Source organism: Phocoena sinus, chromosome 7, assembly GCF_008692025.1.
Source record: "Phocoena sinus isolate mPhoSin1 chromosome 7, mPhoSin1.pri, whole genome shotgun sequence".
Classification (NCBI taxonomy): Eukaryota; Metazoa; Chordata; class Mammalia; order Artiodactyla; family Phocoenidae; genus Phocoena; species Phocoena sinus.
Genome location: NC_045769.1, coordinates 21,398,536 through 21,421,295, shown reverse-complemented (window position 1 = coordinate 21,421,295; position 22,760 = coordinate 21,398,536). Strand labels below are relative to the sequence as shown.

General features: G+C 39.7%; 1 protein-coding gene across 5 annotated transcripts in view; it reads left to right on the top strand.

The window, feature by feature from the left end:
- XRCC5 (X-ray repair cross complementing 5) overlaps positions 1–22,471 on the top strand; it is a 99,462-nt gene extending 76,991 nt beyond the window's left edge. For all 5 annotated transcript variants that reach the window (XM_032637361.1, XM_032637359.1, XM_032637360.1 and 2 more), the window contains 5 exons: positions 2,393–2,502; positions 4,131–4,227; positions 6,051–6,118; positions 16,538–16,612; positions 22,232–22,471. In XM_032637361.1, coding sequence (XP_032493252.1) covers positions 2,393–2,502; positions 4,131–4,227; positions 6,051–6,118; positions 16,538–16,612; positions 22,232–22,246 — 365 coding nt within the window. In that variant the 3' untranslated portion in view covers positions 22,247–22,471. The remainder of the gene's footprint in view (positions 1–2,392; positions 2,503–4,130; positions 4,228–6,050; positions 6,119–16,537; positions 16,613–22,231) is intronic.
- The last annotated feature ends 289 nt before the right edge of the window (positions 22,472–22,760 follow it).

The window sequence follows — 22,760 nt, the reverse complement described above, 5'->3', positions numbered from 1 at the left end:
CTTTCTCTAGTTACAGTGAGTGAGGGCTACTCTTCTTTGTGGTGTGCGGGCTTCTCACTGCGGTGGCTTCTCTTATTGCGGAGCCTAAGCTCTAGGTGCACAGGCTTCAGTAGTAGTGGCTCACGGGCTCTAGAGCACAGGCTCAGAAGTTGTGGCACACAGGCTTAGTTGCTCCGCGGCACGTGGGATCTTCCCGGACCAGGGCTCGAACCTGTGTCCCCTGCATAGGCAGGCAGATTCTCAACCACTGTGCCACCAGGGAAGCCCCCACCTCTCTTCTTTATACTTTTTGCTCACTCTGTTTTTTGCTGTCTGATAGCCAAATTCTGTTTTTCATTGCCCAGCAAAAATGCCATGTTAATTCATGAAGCTTTCTTTTAATCACCAAAGATTTTTAAAATTCAGAATAGTTGATATATTTCCGTACCACTCACAGCCCTGTTAACATTTACCTCCTGTTACTATTTTTTGTGTATATGTATTATATCCTCTGTTAGACTGTAAACTTCCCAAGGGTAAGGATCTTATCTTCAACTTAATTGTATCTCCTATAGAATGTAGCATAGCATTTTATATGTAGCAGTTACACAGTAAATATGTACTAGGCTAAATTAAAATAATCACTAAATCAAGCAAAGAGAAATATTTACATTATAGCTTGCTGAGACTCCTTATTCACATTTCAAAAGAAATGAGAAACTTGGCATCTCCGGGATTACTGCCCTTGGCCTGTAAAGGCTGTTATTTGTGCACAGATATGAAACGCTGAGTGAACTTCATATCACACTGTCTGAGAAAGCAGGCTACTTGAGTGGTATAGGAAATATCAAACATTTCTATTACTTCGCCTTTCCAGGCTAAAAAAGGGAGATAGCTTCTATTGCTTTGAGTTTCTTGTTGATGGTTTTCTGCTCTGCTTACTAATTAGGGTTATTTACCTTGTTTTAAAAGACCCATCCAAACATACCTTCTCTCCTTTGAATTGTAGTTGGATATTAATTCACTGCTGCCGGATACATTGGTAAAGATTTCTGAAATTGCAGGGAAGCGTTTCTTTAATCCCTCAAGTTGGTTAAGTACTTTATTGTAATAGAGATCATAATCTCCTAGTTGGTAGAAAAGATGAAATGGTTACTGGGGATATTTTCTCTTGCTACAATATTATTATATTAGGAAATACTCTGTCCAGTTTTTTAATCCTTTTCACATGCTGCAGGATCCTTAGGAAATAAGTTGATGGCACCGCATTTCATGTCTTTCATAAGGCATTGAGCAATGCTCGGGTCACTGTGATTCAGTTAGTGGCCTTGAGCCTTTATAGGCAAGCCTTGAAAGTAGTTTTCATTAGTACTGCACGCACACACATTCGTAACTATGAGAATGCTTGGATGAGGCCACGACGATGGCAGACCTGCAGTCTTACAATATCTTGACCATTCAGCACAAACTGCTGAACAGCCAGCTAGCAAGCAGTTTCAGGGGACAAGTGAGAGTGAGCCTTTAGGCCATGACTGTGCACATCTCCTTGGTTTGTTCCTCCACACAGATCTTAAGTGTCTATTTTGACCTATCTGCTCAGCAACTTAAGTTCCCTGATGACTTTATGCTTTTATTTTCCTCTGCTTTTTTTTTATGAAGAATGTTTATTTTTTTGTTTATGAGGTAGTCTCAAGTTGCAAACCACCTTGGAAACTATAACATTATTAACGCATTTCCTCTTCCTATAGCATTTATGATGTTGCTTGCTGACCATTATTGTTAAGTATTCATGGCTCTGTAGAGTGCTGAGTAACTTAGAGACTATTCAGATTCAGCTAAGGGCAGAAGATATGTAGCAATGATTTTCCATTCTAAAAGGACTTTATGAAATTAAGATGAGAGCTGGTCTTTTCTAATTTGACCTGTGATTAGAAGAAGATGGAGTGTCCCTGGCTCATTATTTTTCATTGTGTGACACTGTTTGACATTTATCCTGAGTGGAATTAGGGGAGGGAATAGAAGATCTATTTTCTATGACTGTATCAGGAAAGGCAGTTTTGAAATATCCAAATGACCCCTGAATTGTGGGGGGAAAATAAAAAGCAGCAACAGCTTAGTGTTTGAAATTCCAAAAGGAACATTTAGCTATAATTCTAAGCATTTTAGAAATTTTATTTCTTGTCAAATGTCAATAAGTATTATGCAGACTTTATAAATGTAGACTTTTGAAGTCAGTGTTTTGCATCTCATCTTTCCTTCCCATCCATCCCCTTACAAGAAAAATGGCTTTTGTGCATATGGACCACGAGGCTTTTGATCCATAACACATACTTACAAGCACACAAGAGCGTACATTCTCTCTAACAAGCATCACTCAAATCAAGGAAAATAAATTTATTGTCTTATGTTCTAGCAAGTCACCAGTTAATAAATCACATTGAGCAGTTTTTGGATACTAACGAAACACTGTATTTTATGAAGAGCATGGACTGTATCAGAGTCTTCCGGGAAGAAGCCATTCAGGTAATGCTATCCTGTGTCCTCTTCCTAACCAGTTGGTCACCATCACAGTGGGGAGACATACAGCACCCCACAAATAAGCCTAGGCTTTGGAAATACTCATCCTTACTGTGAAGAGCAGCGTATGCCAAGGAAGTAGAAATGACTAACTCATTTTGCTATTGGTGTAATTTCTGAGGAGGAATAAAGATGTGTGGGTGAGTGGGATCTTTTATCCCTGGGAGTTAGCTTTTTATTACAATCTGTAGCCCTGGCTTTATGATTTCTATTTAGGGAGCCAATGAAATTTCTATTGTATTGTATTATATTTGGCTAACTATTTTAGGGAAATGGATGGAAAAAATATAGTTGTGTAATTATTGAGAAGGATTTGATGAAGACAGAAGTAGGGATCTGAATGCCAGGAAAAAAAGAACACTGAAAATGAATAACTCAGCACTCCTGTCCCACCTTTTGTGAGGTTTTCTCTTTGTTTTAGTAGGAATATTAGAAAACGCATCTAAAAATCTTCCAAATTATTTCTAGGCTTTTATACATAAACTGTAGACGAGAGTGAGTAAGTTGAAATTAGAAAGTATATTTTTAAAGTAGGCACGGTTGTAGTGTACATTAGTTTGTATGTGGGTGCTTATTACATATTTGCTGAGTAAATGAACAAATTACTTCTTGAATTGTTTAGGTAGTTACAAAGAATGATAAGAAAATGAGAAAATTGTTCAAATTAAAATGGGATAAAAGATTCAGAGGTAGATAATCCAAATTCCCTACAGATAAAAAAACAAAATTTTGGCAAAGTAGAGTCAGTATAAGACTAAGGATGACTCAGTCAGGTGGAGAAAGATTTGCTTAGATGAAAAGGTAGTGAAAATGGTTTTTTAGCACCCCTACCCCATGCCCCGCCCCAGGCTGGATGGAGTATCTGATAACGCTTCTGTGCACTGTTGCCACCACATGTCCTTTAGAGTACCAGGTCATTGGATTCCAAAAAAGAGAGAGAGAGAAGGAGATGGAGGAGGATCCAGAGAGACTTTAGAGACATATCAGTCCATCTTAATGACCTTTTTAAACTAAAAATGTAAAAAGAAAGTAAGTTGGGAAAATGTGACTGGTTATTTGCTCCTGTTATTAATTTTTTGTGAATATTTTAATAAGTCTCTATATTTTAGATATTGCATACTGAAATATTTATAGATGAGCTAATGTGATTGAAATTTGCTTCAAAACAATCCAAGGGTTGTGGGAGAAGTTGAGGGTTATCGATGAAACAAGATTGGCCAACTTAACAGTTATGGAAGCTGGGTGATGGGTACACAAGCATCCCACTAAATTACTCTGTCTTTGTTTGACTCTGTCTGTATTAAAACTTACAAAACAAAGTACCAGGCCACCAAAAAAACTGTGTGGCTATGGAAATTTCTGCGCCTTCAACAGATGGAAAAATTTCTTCTGGCTCCCAGCAAATGAAGGTGAAATTTGAAATGCCAGTCTCCCATTTACCAAAGAAGAACATTTTATATATTCTTAATAAATATCGTGGATTCTTGTATATGTGCTGCTTTGGTCTGGGGATGAAGCACGTTTCTGTATGAGCTCTGACCTGCCACCTCCTCTACCTCCACATGCTACCACAGTTTTCAGAAGAGCAGCACTTTAACAGTTTCCTGAAAGCCCTTCGAGAGAAAGTGGAAGTTAAACAACTAAATCATTTCTGGGAGATTGTCATCCAGGGTAAGGTATCATTTATCTTTTTATCCAAATATTTATGCTATTTTTTTCTAAGTATAAATTCTGAATATAAATTATATTGTGTGATGTGTTATATGAGGACCTGATAACTTTCCATGTGGATTTGGGAAACGCTCAGGATTCAGTGAACTAAAAATTTTGCTTAATAAGCATAAATACAAAGTGATAAATAATAAGTAAACATATAAGTCCCATCTTAAACTCGTTATGCAGCGTGACTCTTTCAGAGGTTACGCCTTTCTGTTTGATGAGTAAAGAAGCTGTGCAGGCAGACATTGTCCCCTTCCTGCGATTCTTAGACCTTTCAGTCCTGCTGGATCCACAGCACTTTCACTGACCTCCCCCACATTTTCCCCTCCTCCACCTTTCATTGCCGTATTCTTTGGCTTTCCATATCAGCTGACCAGCATCTTCATGCACCAAAGCCATTCAGTTCCTCACTTACAGTGACCAATGCAAATTACTCGTAGAAAGAGGGCAAATCTTTCAATTTTAGGCTTGATGTTTGATTTCCGTCATGTCCTTTGCCCATTTTCTTTAACCTGACTTGATTTTCTTTCAGAACCCAAATATAAGAGGTTACCTATTAAAAATACATATTATGAAAACAATGATATTGCAAAGTATGAAACTTTGTACTTGAAGTAGAGCCCCCCAAATTAGTTTCAACCTGTCTTTCTATGCAAATTCTGTATAAAAGGAGTTGCATTCCTATCTATCCAGCTTCTAACAGGCAGCTTTTCATCACTCAGGCAAGCATTTCTCTGACAGTTAATTTTTCAGCCCTTTAACTTCTACACTCGGGAGCAAAAGCTATTAGAATAAGTGGTGAGTGGGGCTTATTCAAATCGCTTTTGTGTCCCTGCTGCCGACCCAATAGATGAAAGTGATTGGTTTTGGTATTTATTGAATGCCTCTAACATATTGCTTGCTGAAAAGAAACTTGTAGGACACACACAAGATACATATTTTCTAAGAGCCTATAACCTATTGAAAGAATACACATGACCTGCGCCATTTCTAGGTGCAAATGGATGTTAAATGCATGTGCTTTTCTGAAAGCGTTTCATGCATCAGCCACTTGAGGCAGAAGAAAATCTTAGGAAAAAGAGAAAACTAAAGGGTAAATTTTCTATCCTTGATTTGCTCTCACTGAGCTAAACGCGATGTACTGTGCTAAATGATAGACAAGGCCATTCATTGTAAGAGCATGTTTCCTCCTGACCTTAGCTCTCTTGCCATTCCATCAATAGCCAGTAACACTACTAGAAGTCAAAATGTCTGCACATTCCCATATTTGGTACCTCATGGGTTGGGACCAAAGTATAGTCATTCAGTTTTCACTTATTTACTGAGCTCCTGCTATGTACTACATTGAGGGGAATATAAAGATGAATAAAGCGTAGTCCGTGCCCTAGAGAAAAGTATAATCTGTTAGGAGGGATAAAATATGTACGAATAGTTATACAGGATACGATATGATGAGAGCCATTTCAAAGGGATAAACAAACTGATCTGAGAGTTCTAAAGGGGAGAGTCAATCAAGAAAGACTGCACACAGCTGGTAGCATTTGCGATGTGCCCTTCATTTTATATAAGCAAAAATAGGAGAAAGGGTAATGTAAGATGGGAGGAGCAATGTGAGTTGAGTGCCTTTCATAAACTTTTATATTTCTTATAGAGGAGAGTACCTTTATAGTTCTAAGAATCTCCAATGCAAAGATGTGAGGAGGTGTGGTGGAAAGGAAGGTGGGATTGGGATTGATTCTTTGTACTTGAATTTTACTCTGTGAATTACTTTCTAGATGGAATTACTCTGATCACCAAAGATGAAGCCTCTGGAAGCTCTGTTACTGCTGAGGAAGCCAAAAAGGTATTGAGGGGTAGCTCCCTGTCTTTAGATGAATTATTGCAGTGGATATTATTTTCTTGATGCCCATTCTTTCTTTTTTGTTTTTTAAATTTCATTCATTCATTCATTTATGGCTGCGTTGGGTCTTCATTGCCGCGTGCAGGCTTTCTCTAGTTGCAGCGAGCAGGGGCTACTCTTCGTTGCAGAGCACGGGCTCTAGGTGTGTGGGCTTCAGTAGCTGTGGCTCACGGGCTCTAGAGCACAGGCTCAGTAGTTGTGGCACATGGGCTTAGTTGCTCCACAGCATGTGGGATCTTCCCGGACCAGGGCTCAAACCCGTGTCCCCTGCATTGGTAGGCAGATTCTTAACCACTGTGCCACCAGGGAAGTCCCGATGCCCATTCTTTCTTGAAGAAGTAAAATTCTAAGGGTAACTAGATTAGTGTTTCTAGAACTCAGTACCTCTAGAGTTCCTGGTCCATAGTGTAAACCACACTTAGCCTAGACCCTGGGTAAGGCTAGGAAATCTATCCAGCCCAGTGATTCTCACCCAGGCCACCTGTTAGTCACCTGGGGAGCTATTTTAAAAGAAAAATTACTGATGACAGGTACCTCTCTCTCTCCCCTGAGGTTCTGTTGGTCTGAGATGTGTTTTGGGCATGATTTTGAGTTTTTAAAGCCCCTCAGATGATTGTGATATGCAACAAGGTAGAACAATAGTGGTATTCTAACATAAGGCATATCTAGGTCTTTAGAGTAGAGCACCCCATGTATGCAGACCCCATGATCTTCATATTGACACAAATGGTCAATATGCTTGGTGTCTTCCTGCTTGATGTATGAGCATTGAATCTGATTTCAGTTATGAGTCAAAAACATATAGCTATTTAGCTCAGTAGTCTTTCATTATACCTCAGATTTGTGGTGAAAGTTTAATGAAATTAAATTGAGTAGCTCAAAAGTATATGTTTTGTAACATTCAGTGTCACTTATAGTCACTGGTTGACCCAGCCCTGCTAGTACCACACCTGGCATCTGTCAGTTATGTGCTAAGTCTGTGCTGTTTGCTAGGCACTGTGCTCGATGATAAGACAGCACTCCGCCCTCTAGAAACTCAAACAGCTGGTTATAAGGTAGTAGAAGGAAAAACTAGAGACTCAAAAATTAACTGCCAAGCTAAGGGAGAGCTTGGTGTGGGACTGGTGGACAGTAATCTAAGGAAATGGCAGAAACAAGGCTGGAGATGTTTGTTCATCTACGGCCAAATTCAGGCCAAATTTTAAATACCTTGAATTTTCAGCTCAATAAATGCACTTGGAAAAAACCATAATATTGTTTGGCAGTGGAGTTAGAGTATACAAGAATTTTTATTAAGCACTTTGCCTGGCAAAAGCATTTTGTTAAAGAACAGATATGGCCCCCGCTTTCAGGAAGTAAGATCCCAGAATTTAAAAAGCATACTCCATGTTGTCTCCTTAGATAAGCTGCCCATGGCCCTGGAGCCTGAGATAGGAAGAGCCTGGACGAACAGAGGCCAAGCCCTCTGCACTGTTAACCACAGTCCCCACGAGAGTTAACGTCCAGTGAGGCATACACAGTAGATGAATATTTATGAAGTACGATTACGCAGAGGCCTTTTTTGCTTAATTTTAAACTTCATAGTAAGCATCAGTTAATGAAGGTTTCCAGATACTTGAGGTGCTTAAGTAGCAGCAGCCATTTTCAGAGAAAGGATGTGAGGAATTCTGCCTCCTCGCCACGACCAGGTTGGGATTAGAAGGCCACGTGGACTGCTATATAAGAGTAGAAAACATCACTCGTCTTGTTAAATGTCTTTTGGCGAGATGGGCTGATGTTAGGGCCTAGTTAAAGTGAAGCTATCCATCCTCATGCTTCAAAGGGAAATAATTGAATTTTTTTTTTTTTTTGCGGTACGCGGGCCTCTCACTGTTGTGGCCTCTCCCGTTGCGGAGCACAGGCTCCGGATGCGCAGGCTCAGCAGCCATGGCTCACGGGCCCAGCCGCTCTGCAGCCTGTGGGATCCTCCCGGACCGGGGCACGAACCCGTGTCCCCTGCATCGGCAGGCGGACCCTCAGCCACTGCGCCACCAGGGAAGCCCCAATAATTGAATTTTTAAACCAGGATTAAAAAAAAAAAAAAAAAAAGCATACTCCAAGGTGCTGATTATTGTCTCAGAAGGGGTTCAGTGGTGTCTGTACCCGCTTCTGCCACAGTCAGGACTGAGTGCCTTGGGCTTCAGAGTGCCACTTAAGTGGTTCTATTTCTGTTTGTTATTTTATACAATGGCATGATAATCTTTCCCCCTTGAACTAGGATGCATCATTCAGGACTCTCCAGAGAGGCAGAACCAATAGAATGCGTGTGTGTCTGGTGTCTGTGTGTGTGTATGTATGGGGGTGGTGGGGACTGATTTATTTTAAGGAATTGGCTCACACAATTGTTGGGGCTGGCAAACTTGAAATTTGTAGAGCAGGCCAGCAAGTTGGAAATTCAGGCAGGATTTCTCTATTACAGTCCAGAGACAGAATTCCTTCAACTGATTGGATGAGGCCTACCAACATTACCAAGGGTAACCTTTACTTAAAGTCAGCTGATTGTAAATTTTAGTCGCATTTACAAAATACCTGTACAGAAACCTCTAGACTAGTGTTTGACACAGCAGCTGGTCACCATAGTGTAGCCAAGTTGACACATAAAATCACATAGGGTGAAAGCTTATCAATCAGTTTTTGTTAAACAGGTAAAATAAGTCAAGGCAAATAATTTTAGTCATTGCATTAAAAAAAAAACCTATCATCCAGGTGAGAGTTGAGTACACATTACAGTTTTGGGAGAAAAAGGTAGTCTTTCCTCCCAGCAGTACCTCTTAACCAAAGGTGTCTCAGCTAAGTGACCCCAGAAAAATCAGAAAAGAAAGAAATCTAGGAAGGGATAGTGTGCTGCTTGCAAGTGTCTGGGGCTTAGTCTTTGTCGCAAATGCAGCATCACCTTTGGAATGTAAGGGCACCGAGCCTAACCATCAGGAATTGTAATGTCTGGTAATGAAGCTGCAGAGAGGAGTTTCAGTTACGACTAGATATGGGCTGGTGTCCTTACATGATTCTAGTATCAACAGAACTGATTTCAGTTGGTTGCGGTTTAAGACAACTCTGAAAACATCACCATGTCTGAATAGGAAGAAAACATGGTAAACAGCAGAGTGGAGCCCATTGTTGTGATTTACGCTCAGCGCACACTCTGTCCTGTCTGACTTGCAGTTATGCCTTTGTGTCTGCTTCAGTATCACATGAACCCTTCATTTTTTTTCAGAATGAAAACTTAATCCTTTATATTAAAAATATTTTTAAATGGCACCTGTTGATTTTTGGAGAGAAATGTGGAAGGAAAAGTGTACATACAGATGATAATGGGGAGAATTAGTGAGATTCTGGCTCAAGGAAGTTGATTCCTTGTGGTTTTAATAGGAGAGACATGCTTCAGCTTTTTCTCTTAGGTAAGTTATGGAAGTATAATCACTTTTGGCCATACACTAAAATATTCATTTACATTTTCTTCAGAGCAAGTGTTTTTATTTATTTATTTAAATTTATTTATTTATTTTTTGGTTTTTTGGCTGTGTTGGGTCTCCGTTGCTGCACACGGGCTTTCTCTAGTTGCGGCAAGTGGGGGCTACTCTTCATTGCGGTATGTGGGCTTCTTACTGCAGTGGCTTCTCTTGTTGCAGAGCACAGGCTCTAGGCGCATGGGCTTCAGTAGTTGTGGCACGCGGGCTTAGTAGTTGTGGCTCACGGGCTCTAGAGTGCAGGCTCAGTAGTTGTGGCACAGGGGCTTAGTTGCCCCGCAGCATGTGGGATCTTCCCGGACCAGGGCTCGAACCCGTGTCCCCTGCATTGGCAGGTGAATTCTTAACCACTGCGCCACCAGGGAAGTCCCAAAGCAAGTCTTAAGTTTGGCCACTTACCAAATAATCACTTAAGGAAACTTGGCTATAATCAGAGATTGGAGAACAGTCCTCATAGTCCATTAAAATTCTTTCAAGATATTTACCGTAAGTTATTTAAAGTTAGCAGCTGTCACATTATTGCTATTAAATGTTGATGATTTGAAAGGAAATAATTATTCAGGATGTCCATTTTAAATGAAAGTTAAATCATAACTTTACACTTGTACGTCTTAAGGAGAGCTGTTTCCCTCCAGTGTATTCTAGAAATATGTGGATTTTATGATTCTTTGAGAAATATAGGTACGTCAGCCTTGCTGCAGAAATAGAAAGTTCTTTCATGACATAAGCGTAGACAGTCACTATTCTTTTCAATAACTGATACCTCTATTTCATTTCAAAGCCTAGACATAAATATTACCCCTCTTTTTCATTCATGTTTATTGTCATTGTAACTTGTGAATTCTTTCATTTAACTTTTCTGTTTCTAGTTTTTATTGTTAGACATGCCATCAATGTTTGATGTTTGATAAGGTCTTTTATATTTTTTCCTCCGGCTTTATTTTATTTATTTATATTTATTGAGTTAACATCGGTTTATAACATTATGTAAATTTCTGTGTACAACATTATATTTTGACTTCTGTATACACTACAGCATGCTCACCACCAAAAGTTTAGTGTCCATTCATCCCCATACAGTTGACCCCCTCTACCCATTTCGCCCTCCCCTCATGCCTTCCCTTTTGGTAACCACCACTCTATTCTCTGTATCTGTGTGTTTGTTTTTGTTTAGTTTGGTTTGTTCATTTATTTTGTTTTGTTTTGTTTTTATATTCCACATATGAGTGAAATCATATACTATTTGTCTTTCTCTATCTGACTTATTTCTCTTAGCATAATACTCTCAAGGTCCATCATTCAAAAAGATATATACACTTCTTTGTTCACCGCAGCATTATTTACAATAACCAAGATATGGAAAAAACCTAAGTGCCCATCGTTGATGAATGGATAAAGAGGTGGTATACATATACAATGGAATACTCCTTAGCCGTAAAAAGATGGAAATCCTGCCATTTGCGACAACATGGATGGGCCTTCGTAGCGCCTGTGCACCCTTCCTCCGTCAGCTCATTTCACAGGGCGTGGCTCTGTGGTGGGTAGGAGGTGTGCCTGTTTATCCTGGCACATTCCAGGAGCATCTGAGAACCACAGTCAGTGAGAGACCTGGACTTGTGAAAGGTCGAGATAAGCTGATTCTTCATTTGAAGTTTATCTTCTTTATTAAAAAAAATGTTTCTTTTAAGTTTTTCCTACTAACCTGTGTTAGGGATAGAACAGTGGTTCTCAGCCAAAGGTGATTTTGTTCCCCAGGAGACATTGCCATTGTCCAGAGATTCTGGGTGGTTACAGCAGGCGGCGTGCTACTGCCTCCTAGTGGGTGCAGGCCCCCACAACAAAGGATGCTGCTTCTGAGAAGCCCTGGGCTAAAAGAATTTAAACAAGTCAGAGCCTTCACTAAGGCGGAAGATACTGGCTTAAGTTGTGTAGAATTTTATTCAGCTGGAATGAATCCTCATGATCTCCTAGCTGAGTTTTTATTTCTTAAAACTGAAAGCTTACAAGGAAGCCTGATAGATAAAACAGAGAAAGGTGATGCTTCTCACTTGATGGGCAGTGGGAGTGGCAAATTGGGGTTACCCATGCCCACGGGACTTGGAAGAACCCTCAGGACCTCAAGGAACAGAACCTGAAAAATACTGATCTAGTCCAAACTCCTTATTTTATATATGAAGAAACTTAGGGCTGAGACGTAAAATGATGTGTCTGAGATCTCATAGTAAGTCACTGGCCAGGAATCCAGTTGTTGGACTGACCCCCAGTCCTCCATTCTTTTTACTCCATATTAAGAGCACAGAGGGGAAAGAGGATTTCTTCCCATGGCTTTGGAATATTGTTTCTTACGGGATTCCAGGATGCTGAGCTATGTCTAAACAATCATTTGATACAAGATCTTTGGGGGAGAAAGCATCATTTTAGCACTTGTTTTCCTTATAGCTGCCTAATCTAGCCTGCTTTTTTGTTGTTGACATTTATTGATTTTTCCATCGTAGCATCACAGATGCTCAGTGCTTAGTGATCTGGTCATTATCTAGATGCAGTCTAGAGATGTGAAGTTGACTTTCTCGGTGTCTCACAACAAGTTCATGGCTAGCTGAATTGCCTAGAGCCCAGACCCTGGATTCCCACTATAGTCATCTCCATGCCTCCGCCTTAGAATGCCACCAGCCGCATGTACCTAAAGAAAAGAGGCTCATGCTCCCTCTTTCAAAAGAGATCTCCAAAACCTTGTGAAGGATTATAAGATAAAATTTAGGAATCATTTCTTGAGAACAGTTTTCTCTCACTGCCGGCCGCTCTTAGACCCCATGACACTTTTCTTTGCTCTTTTCCACTTTCCTTTTCTGCCTTAAATCTCTGGATGTTAGTATGAGAAAAGCGATAATTAAAATATCACAGTGTTACCTTATATTTGTTTAGAGCTTGATACTTTTAAGATACAATTAAAACTTTTTTTGAGGTGGAACATACAGTAAATGCACAAATCTTAAATGTGTACACTGATAAATTCTTACATGCTCATATATCGGAGTACCCACCACCCAGATCAAAATAAAGAGCATTTCCAACTCCTCAGAAGGCTCCCTGATGACATCTGTCACTTGAGAGTCATTTTGCCTGGCTTAACCTTCACATAATTGGAATCATGCCTTTTATGATTCATCCATGATGTTAAAATTGTTCATTCTTTATTATAGCTAGGTAGTATTCGCTTTTATGGCTGTACCACGATTTATTCATCCATTCTCCTAATGATGGACGTTTGATTGTTTCCAGACTTTGGGAATTGTGAATAAAAATGCTGTGAGTATTCTTATACCTATCATTTGGTAGACATGTTTTGGGTGTATTCCTGGGAATTGGAACATAAAATCTACAGTACCACAAAGCATTTTTGTATACTTTATTTTACCTGAGAAGCAATACAACCCCATGAAATAGATAGGGTCAGCAGTAGTATTCCCATCTTATTTTTGAGGAAGACTAGTTATAGAGAGGCCAGGCGGCTTGCCCAGGGTTACTGAGGAACGGGCAGTGCTTAGGTTATGGTTCTTCCCTCCACACTAGTTAGCAGGATTTCTCTGCTGCACTGTGTTGTCTTTATAGCATGAAAATAGCATTAATGAAACCTAAGTGTGTGTCGTTGTAGACAAAATTCATGCAAGCGGATTTTCATTCTTCCTGATGCTTTTGTGTATCTGGATTATGGGTGATTCTTTGGAATCACCTGATGGTGTTGGAATAAGCCCGGTGGAAGCCATGTGTTTTCAATTTGGGGATTGGTAAGGGTCTGAGGACAAGCTGATTTTTAGTTTTTAGTCTTATGGAGCAATAGGACTGGAAGCTTCTCTATAGAGGTTATTGATGCCATTTCTCTGCTTGTGGCCAGGATTGTATTTTGGTGTACCTGAGAAGTAGTAGTTTATCCATTTCATAAAGATCTCCAAGTAAGGAGGTTCTTTCTTGGTAACCCCAAGTAAATGATGGTGGTTTGAGGATGGAGGACAGAACAACGGTTCTTTCTGTTTATTCTCTGCTTTTTCAGCATATTGCAGAGAGAAAGAACAAAAGAAAAGTCAAGAGTTGATGTGTGACCCTTTCGGCTGCGTTCAAAGAACCTGTTGCTTTTATTGAGAAAACAGGCCAGTCGTTGAATTCTCTGCTTTATCTCTAGCTTCCCTGTCACTGCACAGCCTGGAAATTACTTGTAGTTAAAAACTCTGATGGTAAGGAGTGATATGATATGTGTAAGAGATCAGCCTTGCCTGGGGCTTTGGGGAGGATAATGGATGGCAGCCCAGCTTTTAGCTGTAATTTGCTTGAGCAGAAATGTGAAGCAGATCTGTCAGGAAATCAGTTGCAGATGTTTAGCACTTGATGGAAATGGAAGTTTGTTTGCTGCCGTTCCTTTCTTCCTAGGAGCTTGGCCTCATCTCAGAGACATGCCATTTGTGTTTAATTGTATATACCATGGTCATACTGTGCAGACAGTCCTATCTTCATTTATCCTGTAATTGCAGTGTGAAAGGGGCTTTTGCAGGTGAGGAGGGAATGGGAATTAGAGCTTTTAGAGGCTGCGTGCCAAAAAACATTAGGAATTTTCTAGATTCATCAATAAATACCTACCATGTATCAGGTTTCTAAGGGATGATAAAAGACATAGTGGACTACAGAAACACTGAGACCATGGAGCTTGTGTGTGAAGGTGCTGGTTGTTTGTAGCCCCCCAGAGGCGTATGGTAAGACACAGCTCTACCTTTTATTCACTTCTTACCAGCTGGATAAGTCTTTGTCCTTTGCGCTGGTATTCTTGCTGCAGGGAAAACCATGTGGGGATTAATGATCGTGAGTAGGAGAGGAGAGGAATAAAATAAAAAATATTTTTTCAATATTGATAATAATTAGAATCATAAGTAAAGATTAATTTGGGCATCTAAGAGCAGGGTTTAAGCTTTAGATGTAAACCATATGCAAATACAGTATGAATTTCTTATTCATGTATCTCTATGTGGCCCTCAGATATCTTTATTAAAAATCAGCCGAATAAATAGAATTAATGATATGGATGCTGCGTTACAGTTCTGTTCCAGGCTGTGTGCCCACTGCTAGCATTTTCTGTCCCCTTCTGCCCAGCGCTGAACACAGTCCAGTTCAGGGTCAACAGAGGGCTATGGAAATATTTGTAAATGTCCTTAGAAGAAGAAAAATTCCTTAATCTCTCAATCAAAATTGAAGTTAATGAATGATGAGATGTTTTTGACTGAGGAGGAAAAAGTCCAGGAGGGATGTTGAGTCAAAAACAAACTGTCAGGGACTTCCCTGGTGGTGCAGTGGTTAAGAATCCGCCTGCCAATGCAGGGGACACGGGTTCGAGCCCTGGGCCAGGAAGATCCCACATGCCACGGAGCAACTAAGCCCGTGCGCCATATCTACTGAGCCTGTGCTCTAGAGCCTGAGAGCCACAACTACTGAAGCCCACACACCTAGAGCCTGTGCTCCACAACAAAAGAAGCCAGCGCAATGAGAAGCCCGTGCACCGCAACGAAGAGTAGCCCCCGTTCGCTGCAGCTAGAGAAAGCCTGCGCACAGCAGTGAAGGCCCAACACAGCCAAAAATAAATTAATTAATTTTTAAAAAAACCTGTCATGGCCATGTCCAAGGTGCTAACAAGGCCTATTTACAGATCTTAGGTTTCCGAGGCCTCCATTATGTCCACTGTACCATAGAAATCAGAGGGATATATAGGGAAAGCGGTTCTTGCCATGCTTTCATGTCGAGAAAGTGAGGACAGTGCGTACGAGTACACCCTTCCTTCTTGGGTGGAGCTACTACAGGAGCAAGTGGGCCGAAAGGCTCGCTCACTGCCTGCAGGCTCCATGCACACTGACCCTGAGGGATGCTTGCCGGGAGAGGCGTGCCTCGCCTCCCACCTCCCCTTTTAAAAACACTCACTCCTGCAGCCTTGTCTCTGCCACCATGTTATGTACTTGTGCTACAAGAAGATCAACTCTGGTGTGAGGATGGATAAGTGGTTCATAGAAACTAGCTCTTAGATGCAGTTACCACACACCTTAAAGGATAAGAGTCCCCACTGCTATCTCTTGGAGGGACAGGATGGAGGGCAGGAATGTTCAGATAGTCTTCAAGGGCACTCACTACCCTTTTAACATCTGAGTTGCATTCCTAGATGCTTGCAAACTTCAATTCAGGGCCCTTGCTTTTCTACGTAGCTGCCTTTTAGAAGTTTCAAGTCTACAACACTGATGCTAAGCAGAAGTGTACACTAGAAGTTTTCTCATCCACCTTCCTGTTTTCAAACAATTTCTAACAGAAATTTAAAGATTGCCAGAAAAAGAATTGAACAATCTCCCAAGCTCACCCATTTCTGTGTTTCACATCTCTAAAAGAAGTCCTTCCTTTTACCTTTTTTGTCCTCAGTGAAACTGAGGAATAGATGGTTATAATCTTTAAGTCCAGACACTTGATTCTTAATGCTGTCTTCAAAAGAGGCAGAAACATACCTGTTTGGGGTGTTTGGTTCTCTTCTGAACCCTCAGGAGCCCACATGCCCCCTGTGGAAGCAGAAATGGGAATGTCTGCTGTCCTCTGTGCCTGATGTAGGACCCTCCGCGTGCTCGCTACCTTGGCGAGCCGTGTCATTTCCTCCCTCTCGTCAAGAACTTTCTCTGTGACTAGTTAGTGCACTATTCAACCTCACAATTGGTCCTCTCATCCAGAGCCAAATGAAGGGGCGTACGTCAAGATGGTGTTTCTTTGGGGCCATTTGCATGCGTTCCTCCATTAAAGGAGGCAAAAACATCCTTTTGGTATTGTGCCTGACTTCTATTCACAGTTTCTGGCCCCCAAAGAAAATCCAGATGAAGACACAGCAGCTGTATGTGAGGAAGGTGGTGACGTGGATGATTTGGTAAGTACTTTTAATATATAGCAGGTGTTCTAATGCTTGAACTTGCCTAAGCTGTAAATACAGCCACAAAGCCTGCTTACCATAGACTTGCTTCTTATTTTCTTTTTCTCTTTTTTTTTAAATAGATCTTTATTGGAATATAATTGCTTCACAATACCGTGCTAGTTTCTGTTGTACACCAAAGTGAATCAGCCATAAGCATGCACATGCCACCATATCCCCTCCCTCTTGAGCCTCCCTCCCATCCTCCCTATCCCACCCCTCTAGGTCATTGCAAAGCACCGAGCTGATCTCCCTGTGCTATGCTGCTGCTTCCCACTAGCTAACTATTTTACATTCGGTAGTGTATACATGTCGATGCTACTCTCACTTCGCCCCAGCTTCCGCCTCCCACCCCATGGCCTCAAGTCCATTCTCTATATCTACATCTTTATTCCTGCCCTGCAACTAGGTTCATCAGTACCTTTTTTTTTTTTACATTCCGTATATATGCATTAGAATGCAGTATTTGTTTTTGTCTTTCTGACTTACTTCACTCTGTATGATAGACTCTAGGTCCACCCACCTCACTACAAATAACTCAGTTTCGTTTCTTTTTATGGCTGAGTAATATTCCATTGTATATATGTACCACATCTTTATCCATTCATCTGTCGATGGACATTTAGGTTGCTTCCATGTCCTGGCTACTGTAAATAGTACTGCAGTGAACATTGTGGTACATGTCTCTTTTTGAATTATGGTTTTCTCAGGGTATATGCCCAGTAGTGGGATCACTGGGTCATGTAGTAGTTCTATTTTTAGTTTTTTAAGGAACCTCCATACTATTTTCCATAGTGGTTGTATCAATTTACATTCCCACCAACAGTGCAGGAGGGTTCCCTTTTCACCACACCCTTTCCAGCATTTATTGTTTCTAGATTTTTTCATAATAGCCATTCTGATGGGTGTGAGGTGATACCTCACTGTAGTTTTGATTTGCATTTCTTTAATAATTAACGATGTTGAACATCTTTTCATGCGCCTGTTGGCCATCTGTATGTCTTCCTTGGTGAAATGTCTGTTTAGGTCTTCCACCCAGTTTTTAACTGGATTGTTTGTTTTTTTGTTATTGAGCTCCATGAGCTGTTTGTATACTTCGTAGATTAATCCTTTATCTGTTGTTTCACTTGCAAATATTTTCTCCTATTCTGAGGGTTGTCTTTTTATCTTGTTTATGGTTTCCTTTGCTGTGCAAAAGCTTTGAAGTCTAATTAAGTCCCATTTGTTTATTTTTGTTTTTATTTCCATTACTGTAGGAGGTGGGTCAAAAAGGATCTTCCTGTGGTTTATGTCAAAGAGTGTTTTTTCTGTGTTTCCCTTTAAGAGTTTTATAGTGTCTGGTCTTACATTTAGGTCTTTAATCTATTTAGAGTTTATTTTTGTGTATGGTGTTAGGGAGTGTTCTAATTTCATTTTTTGACATGTAGCTGTCCACTTTTCCCAGCACCATTTATTGAACAGGCTGTCTTTTCTCCATTGTATGTTCTTGCCTCCTTTGTTGTAAATTAGGTGATCACATGTGCATGGGTTTACCTCTGGGCTTTCTATCCTGTACCATTGATCTATATTTCTGTTTTTGTGCCAGTACCATACTGTCTTGATTACTGTAACTTCGTGGTATAGTTTGAAGTCGGGGAGCCTGATTCCTCCGACTCCGTTTTTCTTTCTCAAGATTGCTTTGGCTGTTCAGGGTCTTTTGTGTTTCCATACGAATTGTAAAATTTTTTGTTCTAATTCTGTGAAGGATGCCATTAGTAGTTTGATAGGGATTGCATTGAATCTGTAGAGTGCTTTGGGTAGTATAGTCATTTTCACAGTATTGATTCTTCCAATCCAAGAACATGCTATATTTCTCCATCTGTTTATGTCATCTTTGATTTCTTTCATCAGTGTTTTATAGTTTTCTGAGTACAAGTGTTTTAGGCAGGTTTATTCCTAGGTATTTTATTCTTTTTGTTGCAGTGGTAAATGGGATTGTTTCCTTAATTTCTCTTTCTGATTTTTCGTTGTTGGTGTATAGGAATGCCAGAGATTTCTGTGCATTAACTTGGTATCCTGCAACCTTATCAAATTCATTGATTAGTTCTAGTAGTTTTCTGGTGGCATCTTTAGGATTTTCGATGTATAGTATCGTCATCAGCAAACAGTGACAGTTTTACTTCTTCTTTTCCAGTTTGTGTTCCTTTTTCTCCTTTTTCTTCTCTGATTGCCGTGGCTAGGACTTCCAAAACTATGTTGAGTAAGAGTGGTGGGAGTGGACATCCCTGTCTTGTACCTGTTCTTAGTGGAAACGCTTTCAGTTTTTCACCATTGAGTATGATGCTTGCTGTGGGTTTGTCATATATGGCCTTTATTATGTTGAGGTAGTTTCCCTCTATGCCTATTTTCTGGAGAGTTTTTATCATAGATGTGTGTTGAATTTTGTCAAAAGCTTTTTCTGCATCTATTGAGATGATCATATGGTTTTCATTCTTTAATTTGTTAATATGGTATATCACATTGATTAATTTGCATATATTGAAGAATCCTTGCATCCTTGGGATAAATCCCACTTGGTCATGGTGTATGATCCTTTTAATATGTTGTTGAATTCTGTTTGCTAGTATTTTGTTGAGAATTTTTGCATCTATGTTCATCAGTGATATTGGTCTATAATTTTCTTTTTTTGTGATACCTTTGTCTGGTGTTGGTATCAGGGTGATGGTGGCTTCGTAGAATGAATTTGAGAGTGTTTCTCCCTCTGCAATTTTTTGGAAGAGTTTGAGAAGGATCGATGTTAGCTCTTCTCTAAATATTTGATAGAATTTGCCTGTGAAGCCATCTGGTCCTGGACTTTTGTTTGTTGGAAGATTTTAAATTATGGTTTCAATTTCATTACTTGGGATAGGTCTGTTTATATTTTCTAGTTTGTCCTCGTTCAGTCTTGGAAAATTGTACCTTTCCAAGGATTTGTCCATTTCTTCGTGTGTACATTTTATTGGCATATAGCTGTTTGTAGTAGTCTCTTATAATCCTTTGTATTTCTGCAGTGTCAGTTGTGATTTCTCCTTTTTCGTTTCTAATTTTATTGATTTACGTCCTCTCCCTTTTTTTCTTGATGAGTCTGCCTAAGGGTTTATCAGTTTTATCTTCTCAGAGAGCCGCTTTTAGTTTTATTGATCTTTGCTATTGTTTTCTTCATTTCTATTTCATTTATTTCTGCTCTGATTTTTGTGATTTCTTTCCTTCTACTGACTTTGGGTTTTCTTTGCTCTTCTTTCTCTAGGTGTTTTAAGTGTAGGGTTAGATTGTTTATTTGAGATTTTTCTTGTTTCTTGAGGTGAGATTGAATTGCTATAAACTTCCCTCTTAGAACTGCTTTTGCTGTGCCCCATAGGTTTTGGGTCATCGTATTTTCATTGTCATTTGTTTCTATATATTTTTTAATTTCTTCTTTGATTTCTTCAGTGATCTCTTGGTTATTTAGTAGGGCATTGTTTAGCCTCCATGTATTTTGTGTTTTTTACATTTTTTTTTTCCTGTAATTGATTTCCAGTCTCATAGTGTTGTGTTCAAAAAAGAAACTTGATACGATTTCATTTTTCTTAAATTTTCTGAGGCTTTATTTGTGACCCAAGATGTGATCTATCCTGGAGTAGGTTCCGTGTGCACTTGAGAAGAAAGTGTATTCTGCCACTTTCGGGTGGAATGTTCTATAAATATCAATTAGATCTATCTGGTCTATTGTGTCATTTAAAGCTTGTGTTTCCTTATTTATTTTCTGTTTGGATAATCTGTCCATTGATGGAAGTGGTGTGTTAAAGTTCCCTACTATGATTGTGTTACTGTCGATTTCTCCTTTCATGGCTGTTAGCATTTGCCTTATGTACTGAGGTGCTCCTATGTTGGGTGTATAAACATTTATAATTGTTATATCTTCTTCTTGAATTGATCCTTTGATCATTATGTAGTGTCCTTCCTTATCTCTTGTAACAGTCTTTATTTTAAAGTCTATTTTATCAGATATGAGTATTGCTAGTCCAGCTTTCTTTTGATTTCCATTTGCATGGAATATCTTTTTCCGTCCCTTCACCTTCAGTCTATATGTGTCCCTAGGTCTGAAGTGGGTCTCCTGTAGACAGCATATATGTGGGTCTTTTTTTTGTATCCATTCAGCCAGTCTGTGTCTTTTGGTTGGGGCATTTAATCCGTTTACATTCAAGGTTATTATCAATATGTATGTTCCTATTACCATTTTCTTAATTCATCTGGGTTTGTTTTTGCGGGTCTTTTTCTTTTCTAGATAAGTTTCTTTAGCATTTGTTGTAAAGCTGGTTTGATGGTGCTGAATTCTCTCAGCTTTTGCTTGTCTGAGAAGCTTTTGATTTCTCCATCGAATCTGAAGGAGATCCTTGCTGGGTAGAGTAATCTGGGTTGTAGGTTTTTCTCTTTCATCACTTTAAGTATATCCTACTCTGGCCTGCAGAGTTTCTGCTGAAAAATCAGCTGGTAACCTTATGGGAATTCCTTTGTATGTTACTTTTTGTTTTTCCCTTGCTGCTTTTAATATTTTTTCTTTGAATTTAATTTTTGTTAGTTTGATTAATATGTGTCTTGGTGTGTTTTTCCTAGGGTTTATCCTATATGGGACTCTCTGTTCTTCCTGAACTTGGGTGACTGTTTCCTTTCCCATTAGGGAAGTTTTCAACTATAATCTCTTCAAATATTTTCTCAGACCCTTTCTTTTTCTTTTCTTCTTCTGGGACCCCTGTAATTCGAATGTTGGTGCGTTTAGTGTTGTCCCAGAGGTCTCTGAGATTGTCTTCAATTCTTTTGCATTCTTTTTTCTTTATTCTGCTCCTCAGCAGTTATTTCCACCGTTTTGTTTTCCAGCTCACATATTTGTGTTTTAATTTCTAACATACCAGCAGCTCTCTACACTATTATTTATTGCCATTATACTTGTAATCAGATAAGTAATTTCATAATGGATGTTCCTGTGCTCTATGGTTTTTTAAGTTTATTGTTCATTCAGTTTAATCCTGTCATTGAAGGACTAAAAAAGAGCTGGGAAGGCTATTCCTGTAGCAGCAAAATGTCATAATTTACTGAAATTGCTCTCAACCAAAATAAGCAATACAATGTGCGATTTGTGTGGGTTGACAAATAAAAACAGCTTTTAAAAAGCCTAATTCTTAAATGTTCTCAGTTAACTTTATGTAAACAGAACAGGCTGATAGGTATTTGGGGATTTCTGGACCTTATCACACTGTGTCTGGATGCCTGGGACGCTCTGTAGAGTATTGGCTTTTGTATCCATCTTTCATGTGTGGAAACTTCCTGCCTTTAAGCCTCACATGACAGCAGTCCAGTAAAAACTTTCAGCCGTTTTGTGGAGAACTTCTTAGGATTGAAATGAAGAGGTACTTAGAATTTAACTCCTAAATTTAACTCCTAAGTTAGTTAGCGGTGAGTAAGTGTGCAAGTCCATGTGTGCCACCAGTGACGAGAACCATTGTCACTATGGTTCTCTCCCCAGAGAAGCAGTGTTCTGGAGTTGGCCTGCTTCCTCTCTAAATCTGTTGTTCCTCTTTACAGCTGGACTTGATATAGCTCATGGATGTGTGGGGAATCTACCAGAGTTTCTATCACTGTGGTGCTGAGAGTTCTATACAGAACAACCTGGAGGAGGTCATTCGAGTAGAACTGGAGGATCTGGAGATGGTCCCTGCAGATGATATAGAAGTGAATCACCTAATTCCCTGTGGAATGAATACAAACGTATATAAGGGATAATTTAGACCCCATACAAGTTAATAAAGAGTCATTATTTTCTGATCGGTGTATTCTTTCTTTTGTGGTCTTATTGATCTCAGTGTATTACACACGTGCTTTGAAGTTCCTGGAAAATGGATTTCATCCCGATCTGGTATATCGTTGAGGATTGCAGGCCTCATGAAATTATCTCGTGTAGAATGATGGCATGGTCACTGGTGAGTTTCTCAATACTCCCCATGAGGTCTAGTCCATTGTCTGATCCTCTTACAGCATCACAGCTTATTCTGATCAAATGGTGGCATTAGTTTCTTACCAACAGAAATCTGGCTTTGGAAAATCATGGCCAGCT